The 13,940-nt window shown below is 41.3% G+C and overlaps 1 protein-coding gene across 2 annotated transcripts in view; it reads left to right on the top strand.

The window, feature by feature from the left end:
• Positions 1-737: 737 nt before the first annotated feature.
• scinlb (scinderin like b) overlaps positions 738-13,940 on the top strand; it is a 19,796-nt gene continuing 6,593 nt past the window's right edge. Inside the window, exons 1-10 of one of the 2 annotated variants that reach the window (XM_080543362.1) lie at positions 738-805; positions 5,214-5,401; positions 7,093-7,247; positions 10,119-10,280; positions 10,902-11,051; positions 11,382-11,471; positions 11,794-11,926; positions 12,222-12,310; positions 12,964-13,179; positions 13,865-13,940. The exon at positions 13,865-13,940 is cut by the window's right edge and continues 58 nt beyond it. In XM_080543362.1, the coding sequence (XP_080399488.1) occupies positions 5,221-5,401; positions 7,093-7,247; positions 10,119-10,280; positions 10,902-11,051; positions 11,382-11,471; positions 11,794-11,926; positions 12,222-12,310; positions 12,964-13,179; positions 13,865-13,940 (1,252 nt within the window). In that variant the 5' untranslated portion in view covers positions 738-805; positions 5,214-5,220. Of the gene's footprint in view, positions 806-5,213; positions 5,402-5,654; positions 5,686-7,092; positions 7,248-10,118; positions 10,281-10,901; positions 11,052-11,381; positions 11,472-11,793; positions 11,927-12,221; positions 12,311-12,963; positions 13,180-13,864 lie in introns of those variants that run through there. The other variant, XM_080543363.1, reaches the window with a different exon arrangement.

The following is a 13,940-nucleotide window of genomic DNA, read 5'->3' as shown; positions in this document are numbered from 1 at the left end:
GCTGTGTGTTTGTAGGGTATTGTGCTGTGTGTTTGCAGGGTAGGGTGCAGAGCTCCTAACCAATGAGAGGCCGCACCTTCATGTTGACATTGGTTTGCTCCACTGCCTGTGGAGACCAACCTTTTCTGCTGTTTAATACTGTGTCTGTGTGTACTTTAGGGATTTTCTGGTGTTGTTGATTTTCTATACTCTATACTCTTGCCTAAACACCAGACCAATACATGTAATAAGACATCTTATTACATGCCTTGCACCACACCAGGAAGTAGCACATGATGACATCATGTGAGTTAGTTGTGCCCTTTATCAATATCATAATCTCGATAAAGGGCACGAGTCTTGTTTATACTCGCTGTAAATAGCTCCAGGTCACAGTGCTGTTCAGAATGATACAGAATTAGTGGTTTATTATGGGCAGAGATCTGTGCCACTAGAATCTGAATAAGTCAGTAATTCAAATTCAAAGTCAGTAATTCAGATTCAGATTCTAGTGGCACAGATCTCTGCCCATAGTTTATGCCTCTGTTGATTATCTTGCCTTTTAAAACCGTACATTACTCTCTCTTTTTTCACCAATAGAGATCATACACAGAGCAATTAAATGTGAGTTAGGGAGAGGGGGGGCTTCTATAATCGACCAATCAATAGTGTCCTGTGGGTGGGAGACCCATAAACTGACTGAACACTCCCACTCACAACGAACAAGAAGGCGCTCCTCTGAGAAAAGCAAAATCGCAACCATATCTGCTTTTGCTCGACGACCATACATACGCTCTCCAATCCTCCACAACACATCTGTCAACCCGTGAGTTACTGTTGGTGTGAAATTAATCATGCATTATTTTCTCTGTCTATTCATATAACCATACTTTATCATATAGACTTGGTTTTTTATCATAAATCCATGGCTTTTATTACAATGGTCCGTTACTTTGTTGGTTTTTTCCTGGATAGTTGCCGGATAGTTGAAAGCGTATCGTGCGTAATTCATGCATGTTCCAACCTGGATTCGTTTAGTTTATTTCATTTCCAGATGTGACTTCTGCACACTGTAAGATACGGAAATCTTTTGAAGCACATTATTTGAAGCACATCTCTTCTACTAATTCCTTTTAATGTGATGTAAAATGTTGGCCCAATGAATGCCCTTTTATGTCCGCTAAATCAAGAAAGTCAAACCTATTTCACGGAGTACTTTTCCGACCGTGATGGTTTTTTGGGTGCAATCTAAACTTGGATATGTTACGTAACATAAACTGAATGAGTCCAAAGTGTGTTAGATATGTTCATACCTAGATTGTATGATATGATATCATTTGTGTGTGTTATGATGCGTGTGTGTGTGTGTGTGTGTGTGTGTGTGTGTGTGTGTGTGTATGTGTGTGTGTGTGTGTGCGTGCGTGCGTGTGTGTGCGCGCGTTGCGTGTGGTTGCGTGTTGCGTGCGGTTTATTGCGTCGACAGGCTTCGACAGGCTGTGTTACAGAATCATAGCTATTCATTATTTTTCAAAACTGCAAACTTATTTCTGCAAAACTGCAAACTTATTTCCAATAACCAGTTAGCCTAATGTAAGTACAGTGTGGGGAAATAAGTATTGAACACATCAACATTTTGTCCAGTTAATGTATTTCCAATGAGCCTATTCAAGTGAAATTTGCACCAGACTTTGGTATTAACTCAAACAATCCAGACAAAAAATCTAAACATTAAAATCCATATGTAAATAAAGTTATGTGTAATAAAGTGGAATGAAACAGGAAAGTATTGACTAACTGAAATTAATTCAATACTTAGTGGAGAAACCTTTGTTTGTAATGACAGCTTCAAGGCGCTTTCTGTATGAAGTAACTAATCGCCCGCAGTATTCAGGTGTGATTTTGGCCCATTCCTCTACACAGATTGTCTTTAAATCTTGAAGATTGCGGGGGGCCCTCTCGTGAATCTGGATCTTCAGATGCTTCCACAAATGTTCAATTGGGTTTAAGTCAGGTGATTGACTGGGCCATTCCAACAAGTTGATTTTCTTTCTCTGAAACCAATTGTGAGTTTCCTTTGCTGTCTGCTTTGGATCGTTGTCCTGCTGGAATGTCCACCCACGTCTCATCCTCAGCATCCTGGTGGATGGCTGCAGGTTCATCTCAAGAATCTCTCTGTACATGGGTCCATTCATTGTTCCTTCAATGATATTTCACCCTACTCCCTTTTGAACATTGATAGGCCTGTACTCTTCATATTAGTTATTTGTTCTTTTATTATTTTAAATCATGTTCGAAATAGAATATTAATTCATTCATTCATTCATATGAAGTCTGCCAGTGTCACGAGAGGAGAAACAGCCCCACACCATGATACTTCCACCTCCAAACTTCCCTGTTGGTATAGTGTTATTCGGGTGATGTGCAGTGCCATTTCTGCTCCAAACAAGGGGTGTTGTGTGACAGCCAAAAAGTTAACATTTTTGGGTCATCTGACCAGAGTACATGCTCCCAGTAGTTCACTGGCTTGTTTGTCAAACCTTAAACGAGCTTTAACATGTCTTTTTTTCAGTAGTGGAAACCCCCTTGCGGGCTGAGCGTGCACAGAGGCCATGGCGGTGGAGTGCATTGCCTACTGTCCTTTCTGTCACAGTTGTACCTGCTGCCTCCAAGTCTTTCTGGAGCTCTTTCCTAGTGGTCCTGGGTTCTTTGGCTACTCTTCTGTATCCTTCTGACTCCCTGACCAGAAATCTTGCGAGGAGCTCCTGTGCGTGGCCGGTTGATGGTGGAGTGATGTTGCTTCCACTTATGAATAATGCCCCAATGGTGCTTACTGGAAGATTCAGAAGTTGTGAAATACGTCTGTAGCCAAATCCAAATTTCAGGATGCTGAGGAGGCAAAAAAAGGGGGCGGCTGTGGCGCAGGAGGTAGCGTCGCCGTCTAATGATCACAAGGTTGGCAGATCAGCGGTTCGAGCCCCGGTTGGCCACATGTCGAAGTGTCCTTGGGCAAGACACTGAACCCCAAAATTGCTCCCAGTGAGCGGGCCAGTGCCTTGCATGTCAGCTTGCCGCCATTGGTGTGTGAATGTGTGTGTGTGAATGAGAGGCCGTTGTAAAGCGCTTTGGAGCAGCTTTGGAGCAGCAAAAAAGGCGCTATATAAGTGCAGTCCATTTACCATTTACCATTTACCAATGGGACAGAACTTTGAGAGGCAGCCAAATTAGATTAGGTCACTGGCACTGAACCCCAGTAAGGTTTGTGGGCTAATGCGTTCATGAATCTCTCGTATCCATAATCTTACCATCAACTTGTTGATGTGAATGTAGGCATCATTTACAAACAGGGTTTCATATTCCGCTTAGTATTTTTAATGGTTTGTGTGTCATCTAATTGAAGTGACTGCATACGACAATATCAGTGTTATGTTATCACAAACAAACACTGTGGTACCAAATCCTGGTTCTGGAGGGCCACATAATCAGTCTGTGTTATCTCTGCCTAATCTGCATAATCTCTCAATCTTGACCTGTGATTGGGGGCTCACTTGTGTTAACATCTGGCTTTTATTATTTTATAGTTTGTATTGTAGGTCCCTGGGTCTTATTGTCTTATTGTTTTATTGTTTTTAGTCCTTTTATCTTCTCTTTTATTGATATTGCATTGTATTGTGTGCATTGTGCATCTTATTCATTTCCTGCATTTTTATCTATTTTACAACTGTGAAGCACTTTAGTTCAGCACTGCTGTATGTAAACGTGCTATATAAATAAAGCTGACTTGACTTGACTTGACATCCTAGATTAGTCAACGTTTTAAACCCCTGGTACAGCTTTGTACTCATGCACATCAACACATCTATGGATGGATAAATGACCACTATAGTCTGATCTTAGTTTGCCCTGCTTACTCTTGGAAACATCATGGAGTGAGAGACAGAAATAATTTGACATACATGAACTCTGTATGATACATTATTGATTTATATCAACACTACACTACACTATTTATACAGTGACTTACATGAACTGTAAAGTCATAGACTCTTAGGTCATAAGTGCTGGAAAAGCTGATGAAACACACACACACACACACACACACACACACACACACACAAACACACACACACATGGACAGGTCAGGAAGGGCATGGCAAGACAAGACAACACAAGACATACAGTAGCCAAGACATTTCTCCATTAAGAGTGAGAGACTTGATCACAAGTATGAGTAAGCGGTTGCATCTTGCACCACCATTATACTTCGGGGAAATGTATCTGTGTTACAATAGATTTTCTTAACTTTCCTGTTAAGAAATCAAACTGAGTTGTGAAATAAATGTATGTAACCCTGTTTCCCCACCTGCTCTGTTCTGTCTTTTAATTCAACTGCACTTTTTTTAAGTCCACAATAAATTAGAATAAGTAAATATAATAGTCTCTTTTTTACACCTCGTTGCTCTCTCCCCCCTGGGGTTACTGAGTGGAGGGAGTTGGTTTTCTGCTAAATTAGTGCTATCTACGTCACAATATGTTTCACTATGTTACCAACCTCACCCACTTTAATCAAGATCATTGCTGAAAGTTGTTCTTTTGACCCTCAGAAAGTCTACGCCTGTTTTCACTCATTAACTTTTACCACAGCACTTTTTTGGGGGTTATATTCTTCAAGACTCAACGGCAATATGAAAGTAAAGAAGAAAAGAAAGTACCATTTCTGTACCAATTGTCTAATTTCTTGTCATTCTCTTCTCTCTCACTCTGTGTGTGAGGTGAAGTTAAAAGTGATGAGAACTATAGGGCCGGAAACCACAACTTCAATAGGAAGTTGCAAGTGTTTAAATAGCACACTAATGCTTTCGGTGTACTGCATGAGAGTGAGAGATAGAAAGTACTCCTAATGATAGCCCCTGGATAGATAAAAACAGGTAGATAACACAGGTATTTATAACCTGAGTCGTTAGTCTTTGGCTACTGTATCACAACTCTTGAGCAACAAGATCGGGGTCAGATAGGGGATGACACTCATGTCAACATAACTTCCCCCTATATCATTTCTGGCACAATCAATCTCTCTCTCCCTCTCTCTTTCTCTTTCTCTCTTTCTCTCTCTCCCTCTCTCTCCCTCCTCTCTCTCTCTCTCTCTCTCTCTCTCTCTCTCTCTCTCTCTCTCTCCCTCTCCCTCTCCCTCTCCCCCCCCCCCCCTCTCTCTCTCTCTCTCTCTCTCTCTCTCTCAGAGCCATCATGGTGTCTCATAAGGAGTTTGTGAGTGCGGGGAAGGAGCCAGGACTGCAGGTGTGGCGCATTGAGAACATGGACCTGAAGCCCATCCCCAAGGCCCTGCATGGCAACTTCTTTACAGGAGATGCCTACCTCGTTCTCTTTACAACCTCCGCACCATCCTACTACATTCATATGTGGATGGGTAAGACCCCTAACCCTACCTCGCTCTCTATACCACCTCCGCACCATCCTACTACATTCATATGTGGATGGGTAAGACCCCTAACCCTACCTCGTTCTCTATACCACCTCCGCACCATCCTACTACATTCATATGTGGATGGGTAAGACCCCTAACCCTACCTCGTTCTCTATACCACCTCCGCACCATCCTACTACATTCATATGTGGATGGGTAAGACCCCTAACCCTACCTCGTTCTCTATACCACCTCCGCACCATCCTACTACATTCATATGTGGATGGGTAAGACCCCAAACGTTTGGAATTTTAAGTAAAAATTACTTATTAAAGTAGAGAGTCAAACTTGGTCTTCATTAAGGGTAGATTCACACCTAGCTTGTTGGTCCGAATCAGGGAAAGTTTCGCCCTAATTCGGTTCATTTGGGCATATGTGAACACAGCAATCGAACTCTGTTCCAGAGCAAATCAACTGGACCCCGGTGTCCATGGACCGATTCGTTTGCAGTGAGAACACACGTTACCCACAAACCGAATACAACTCAATTGCTGTACTTCAGCACTGTTGAAACTTCAACACACAATCAACTTTTGATTGTCAAACACACTATAGAATATTAAAATAAAACATTGAAAATAGATGACGGGTCAAACATAAGACATACATTTACTCTCAATGATAACAGTCATGGACATGATCGAACAAACTCATACAAGTGGTAATATTACGTTACATCTGACTCCAAAAGACATTTCATGATTAATAATGATTGACAATGCTTTGCTCATCCCTGTGTGACAATCGGTCATATCAGATCCTAGATTCCATTAAGAATACCCAGAATGCTATTTCACCATGCCCTCACGTTAAGATAAATCGGCTTGCGAAAAGTTTACGCTCAATCCAATAACTGTATAATCCGTCTCATTAATAATGTATGTGAACATTAGACATTGATGGTAGTAAACTCTGTGATAACTTATATTATGAATCGTATTATGAATCGGACCAGTCTGAATCGGACCAAATGACAGATGTGAATCAACCCTTAGACAATAGAAAGAGTGTCAAGGGTGCATAGCCATTGGCTTTACTTTCAATCATCACCTAGCACTTTCCCCCTAGTGCTTCCACACCACATGTTTCTGATTCTGAGCTATGCCTCGCAGCCATGTGATTCAATGCAATAAAACAATTAAAAAGACCTCTTTTGCATTTACATTTTGACAATTTTCCAAACCTACTTACAATTCGAGATTACAGGGACAGTCTCCCTGGAGTAATTGTAGGGTCCAATTTTTGAGTCCATCTTAATGCAAGGATAATAGTTAATGTGATTTTGGAGTTATTATCTTTGATTTTATAGGGTCTCTGATTTGTATAGTTATCAATTACACACTGTGTGGATCAGGTTGTCATTACAAACTGAGCCAGACAAATATATTGTTTAATTAAGAATACAGACATTTTCTAACAATTTTCTTTAGCATTTTACATTTACATTTTGACTATTTATCCAAACCTACTTACAATTCGAGATTACAGGGACAGTCTCCCTGGAGTAATTTTAGGGCTACGTGCCTTACTCAGGTGGGATTTTAACTCATGACCTTCTGATCACCAGGCCAACTCACTATCCACTGCCCCTTAGGATGAATTCTCACTTGTTCTCCTCTCCTTATTTTCTCAAGGGGATGCGTGTTCTCAGGACGAGAGCGGTGCGGCGGCCATCTTCTCTACCCAGCTGGATGACTTCCTGGGTGGAGGGCCGGTGCAGTTCAGAGAGGTCCAGAACAATGAGTCCATCGCCTTCATGGGCTACTTCAAGTCAGGCATCAAGTACAAGGTCAGCCACTCACAATAGGAAGAACAATATGGGGTATGGAGTCGTATAATTAAGCAATATCACACGAGAGGGAGTGTGTTATACTGAATATCAGCACGGCTGTGATTGGGTCGTAGGTACGAGGCCGCATGCCAAGTACCGAACTGAACTTCAAATGGACTGTTGCCTAGTAACCTGAACACAAACAATGTAGTCTAATTAACGGTCATTTAGTAGAACATCTGTGCGGGGGAGTGATACATATAGTCAAAAGTCCCAGTGCTGTTATACTGTATATCAGCACTCATGGAATGCCTCTTGTCCAATCAAATTACTTGGTCGGAACTAACTGTTGTATAAAAACACTTATCTCCAAGTTTTGGTCATTAATAATTCAGTGAATATAAGTGATGGCTAGTTTGTAAGGAGATGATCTAACATGCAACAGGTAAGTAGGGATTAGAGCCATGCACTAGGCAGCATGAAAGCAACATGTTGAGATACAGTGCCGATAGAAAGTCTACACCCCCTTTCAAAATGTTCATCTTTTGTTTTGCGACAGAGCCTGAAATGTAAATACATTCAAATTAGGATTTCCCCCCACTGATCTACACAGCCTATTGGACACGTTGAAGGTGATAGAAACATACCCAAAAACAGAGAAGACCTGTTTGCAAAAGTCGACACCCCTGGGAGGTATTTCCATTCCAGTCTCTGGGACAACAGAGAAGTGGGTGTAGACCTTTCATTGGCACTGTACTTATTTGATCAGTCAGTATTCAGGCATGGATGAGCAGAGAAGAAAGACAGGTGGAAAGATCTACTCCCACAATTGTCTAAATCAGCCATCTGAACCTGCTCATAAAGGCAAAAGGCCAAATGGCCAAAGGACATTCCACTTTCTACCAATGCCACCAATCAGTTTAATCATTAGCAAAGTCTAAACTTAGATATAATAAATGAGTCTGAAGTTCAGGGACGTTCCCTTTTCCAATATTTACATCCGGTTGCAACCAACAAGTAGGTGTGTCAAATTTGTTTTGGCATGCAACCTTATACTTGAACTGGAAAAACAACATGTTTTAGTCAAAATAAATGAATGTCCACTGCTGTGTGCACCGGCTAAATTCAATATTACAGTAGCCTAATCAGACTCAACAACAAAGACAGATGGATTCATCTGTGGGGATCTGAAGAATAAAAGAAAATCTAATTCATAATGAAATAACCAATGTACCTATGACTCCATTACAAGCAAAAATAAGAAACTATAGACAGATATGTACTATATATACACATATATATTACGTGTACCTTACCAAGTACAAAAGCTGCTGCTCCTGCTGTAAGTAGTAGGAGTCTTTTTGTCATGTCCTCCAATCAGGGCAGGGGGGGGTAGGGATTAAAACATATAAGAAAAACTGTGACAATAGGCAATGCTTTCTGATCGAACTGAATTGCTATCTTGCCATTTCAAAGATGATCCTTCCACAAACAAGGGCTCTATCTTTAGTACCCCTGAAGAGCATGTCAACTGAACTAGCACAAACTGACATAAATACTACAGCCACAGAGGGTTATTATTACATCCTCTCGTTCCATACACCATCTGTTTTACGTTTCCATAAAACCCTCAAACCTTGGTTTAAATTTAGGCAATTAACCCAGGGCTCTGTTTACTATTTCGCAATGTTGGTCTGTGGAAGCGCGTCTTCCTTCTATTTAAGAGTTGTTCACAGTGTCCTGCAGAGAGAGAGGCCAAGCTAGCTCATTATCTCTCTGTGTAGCCCTCTTTACCCTACAGTCAGGAAACATTCTTTCCATTCAAATAAACACTGCTGCCATGGAAAATCTGCTGTCCTTCTCAAGAGAAAAACTGAGTTGGACAGAGTGAATCTTACCATAAATAACCCAGCTACATGGCAACAACCTTCAAGGATCCTTCAAACAAATCAGATCCTTCAAACATAAATGAGTTGCCTAAAATTTTAGTTTACTGGATGGCTTAAATGTCTAATACACTGGAATCCGGGTCAGTTTTGTCAGTTTTGGCAGTCTTCACTATCCATTTTTCACCGCCTTCCACAATTCAGATTCCAGTAGATTAGTTGTTTTTAAAACATCTTTGACTACGTGTGACAGAGGCAACACTGTAGATGGCTCTCTAAGCGCATCTTTTCTGGCTCTTTCTCACTCATGTGCAAAGATTCTGGTGTGAAATATTTTTGTGGTTTTCCGGGGTCTATGGAAGGGACATTCCCCCTGATCCTGAACTGGCACTCTTTGAACTATATATCTGAGGAACGGTCGGCATTAATGACTGGTATGGCAGCTGCTAAGAAAATGATTCTATTGGATTGGAAATCCCCTACACCTCCCTGCTTCCAGAAATGTCTCAACGAATGTATCATTATCATGGAGAGAATACGCTTCTACAACTCTTAAGTTCCCAGTAGATATTTAAACATATGGTGTCCAATTATTGACTAAGTTATCTCAAAGTAAAAACATTTTTTGATTATATCTTGTATCTGTGATACAAGCCTGTACCTTTTTTTATTTTATATTTTACTTGTACGCTTGTAATACCTGACGATGTTGCGTTTTGGGAATTGCTTTGAATCAAATCATACTAGACATGTATGCCTGGCAGCTTGTTGTTTGTTAGTTAGTTAGTTAGTTAGTTTGTTTGTCTTGTTATAAAACAGAAAATAAAATATAAACAAAAAACAGACATGATTCTCTGTCTTGGAGAACAAGAGGTCATATCAGTTCTATGTATTGCATTTCTTTCTCTAACAGTCTATATAAGAATTTCAGACCACTTTACAAATATCTGATTTCCTCAACTTGACCTCATGACCTCATGCTGTATGACTCCTCCCATCACAGCAAGGGGGCGTGGCTTCGGGTTTCCAGCATATCGTGACCAATGACATGAGTGTGAAGCGGCTGCTGCACATCAAAGGGAGGCGAGCTATCCGGGCCACAGAGGTGGACCTGTCCTGGGCCAACTTCAACCAGGGAGACTGCTTCATTGTGGACCTGGGCAAGGTCAGTCAAAGCAAACTTCAATCGATAAATGTATGCCATTCCAGCGTCTTTGAGCCTCGGAAAAGCGCTATATAAATGTAATTAATTATTATTATTATTATTATGCCATTTAGCAGATCATTTAGCCAAAAGACTTTCAGAATATTGTCTTACTGTACAGTGAGTGGATAAATTTTTTGTACATATGGTCCTAGTGAAAATCAAACCAACAACCCTAGTATTGAGAGTAATATGATGTCGAAATTAAGCGCTTGTGTAAATTCTTTGGTCACATATCCTTTCCATGCAATATAACTGCCTGAAGTATGTGACCCCTTGACCCCACGCTGGTGATGCTCAGCCTGGCTCGGTCTGCAGACATCTTCAATTGTTGTTTGTTTTTAGGCATTCTGGAGCAGACACAATATTACAGTAAAAATATTACAGAATGAATTCTACTGCTGCAGTCAGTTACATCATCGATTAAGACGAGCCGTTCACAGTCACACCGAATAGAAACGGCAAAGATCTGCATCTAATAGAATAGACAATGATCTGTATACAACTATGTGACAGTGGAAACCTCCTAGACCTTTATTGCATTATTTTCTCTCACTGTCCTCCAACCTCTCTCTACGTTAGGATATCTACCAGTGGTGTGGCAGCGAGTGTAACCGCTTCGAGAGGCTCAAGGCCTCTCAGGTGGCCATCGATATCAGGGACAACGAGAGGAACGGCAGGGCCAAACTGCACATGGTGGAGGATGGGGCTGAGCCAGAGGCCCTGACAGAGGTGAGGGTGGTTCATTGGAAGAACGGTGACACACACATACGGCTACGCACACACACACTCATGCAAGTACAGACTTGTGCACACACTCTCACTGATGGTGCATTTCCTGGGCATTGAAACACCGTGGGAATGAATGAGCACAAAAGGTTTTTCACCTCAGAAGATTTAACTTCTGAGGCAAATCCTCTACCATAGCTTGATTGACCTTCAACAAATAAAAACAAAGAGGGAAAGAGTCATGCATGTTTTTACTGTCGGTCCTGGAACAGGGCTTCTGTTTTCCTGTCTAAGAGGCAGCTAATCCTCCATGTTGTGTCCTCCTCCTCCCAGGCTCTGGGACCCAAACCCAGCATCGCCCCCGGCACCCCAGACGATGAGAAGGTTGACTCCTCCAACAGGAAGAAAGGCGCTCTCTACATGGTACCGTTACCCTACCAATGCTGTTCAGTATCAGATCATAGTATCACGTTTAGAAGTTAGCAAAATGTATTGAGTTTATGGAGAAATATAAAGATCACAGCTTATGATGATACTAACAAAAAAGAATACAAATAACTATCTCTAAATATCTTCAGGGAAATCCAATACAGGCATATACAGTATGCGTAGCACATAGTTGCAATTTGTCTTTGATTGATCATTTGTTGTAGATCTCAATGTCCTTTCGAGCAGTACATTGTACTGTAGATCCTTGATGTGTTATATGTATACGCTGTTGATATCTGAACCCAATGTTTTGTAGATCTCCGATGCCTCAGGTTCTATGAAGTCATCTGTGGTGGCCCAGTCCAGCCCATTCAAACAGGCCATGCTCGCTCCTGAGGAATGCTACATCCTGGATAACGGAGTGGACAAGAACGTGTTCGTATGGAAAGGTGCTCTTACATTTTTACATTTTTGGCATTTAGCAGACGCCTTATTCCAAAGCGACTTTACAATCAACACATTTGAATACTAAGCAAGTGAATCATCAATCCACCAGTCGTAGCAGGAAGAGTAATCCAGCTCAGGCCCGGGGCCATTGATAGAATCTTGTGATTAATGTTAACAAAAGGGAGCCAGACATTGAATAATGTGATCATATAAAATATACTCAAAATGTAATATGTGAAAACAAGAACTGCAGTACTGTATGTACACGCCAAGCATTATTTTCTGACCCCGTTACAGGACCGAAGGCCAACACCTCCGAGCGTAAGGCAGCCATGTCTGCAGCCCAGCAGTTCATCAAAGAGAAGGGCTACTCCAATAAGACACAGGTACACTGAAGGGCAACAAAACATCTAGCTTGCTTCACCGACAGACTCTTTGCCATTGATATATAGAAGGCACTAGTACAAATATATAGGTGAGTACACATAGGTACACTTTATTTTGCAGTCTACAATGTACCTGTTCCTTGTCTTTAAAATTAAATCATGAAACAGTGATTCATTGCATATTATTAACTTATAACTAGTAACTACTCTTTGTTTTTTTTGCTGGTTTATTAAGAGATAATTGTGGTTTGTTAAGACACCGTGCTTTATTAAGCACCGTTCGATACAGCAGTTACCAATAGTTACCATATTATCATATTGAAGTGAACCCCAGTCAGTTCTACAGTAGCTGAAACAGGACTGTTGTGCTACCTCGTGAGCTTAGAATTATACGGTTCTATCTCCGTTTAGGGTAGTTCAGAGATATTGAGCATCAAAGTTTTGACATTCCATTATGTTTTGTGAGATGGAACCTTTGTATTTGATTAATTACTAACTAAAAAATGTCAACATTTTAAAAGTAACACCACACAGGCATTAATAAACACCTAATGGATCAGATTATGTAAAAAACTAAATTTTGACAAAAATGGAGATAGAACCTTATAATTCTAACGTCACGACCTCTCCTCTCTCTCCTCATGCTCCTGCAGATCCAGGTGCTGCCAGCAGGAAGTGAGACGACTCTGTTCAAGCAGTTCTTCAACGACTGGAAGGATAAGGACCAGACCACCGGCCCCAGTAAGGCCTACAGCATGGGGCGGATCGCCAAGGTGGAGCAGGTGCCCTTCGACGCCTCCTCCCTCCACTCCAACAAGGCCATGGCTGCACAGCACGGCATGGTGGACGACGGCCAAGGGAAGGTCCAGGTAAAAACCTAAAACAGATCAATACATATACGTAAAAAGCATGTTCGTTTGTTCTTTGATTATATTATAACAAGGTTTCAGATTAAAGGTGTGTCCCAGGAGTCCTGGGGATTCTCATAACAAATCAGGGCACCACCCTATTCGGTTGTTAAGTCTGACGTCAAAAGTGACGTTTAGCAATTTCCGGGTCCAAACCAGAAATTCCCTGCACCAGAGTACCAGTGTACTACAGCGGTAGAATGACAGTTCAATTGTTTTTTAGACTCGGATCTATTCATACAACAAGGGACACGGCACTTTCCCGTTTTCCCCATATTGTCAGGGTCTTTGAGCCTCGGAAAAGCGCTATATAAATATAATGAATTATTATTATCACTGAGGCATTTCGAAGAGAGCGCCTCAGCCAACTTTGGACCCGGAAACACGTCACGACTTAACAACCGAATAAGCCTTCAGTATATTGATCCTGCCCACTTCCTTAGGGCAACAACACTAGTCAGTGTGTATGTACAGTATGTACAGGTAATTCAAACGTTGTGATGGTTCCATTTCACAGTGTGTGTTTGCAGCAAGTTTGTTCCTTTCCAAATAAGTTCCCCCCCATTATTTATTGATATAAATATATGTTTGCCTTGCATTGTATGATGTAACATGATGTAAACTCAGATCTGATCTGTGGTTTCAGATCTGGCGTATTGAGGGTGGTGACATGTTACCTGTGGATGCCTCCTCCTATGGGCAGTTCTATGGTGGAGACTGTT

This window comes from Nansenia antarctica (assembly GCF_963989245.1).
Source record: "Nansenia antarctica genome assembly, chromosome: 12".
NCBI lineage: Eukaryota > Metazoa > Chordata > Actinopteri > Argentiniformes > Microstomatidae > Nansenia > Nansenia antarctica.
Note: the sequence above shows the minus strand (reverse complement) of the source record. Positions and strands in the feature narration are given on the sequence as shown.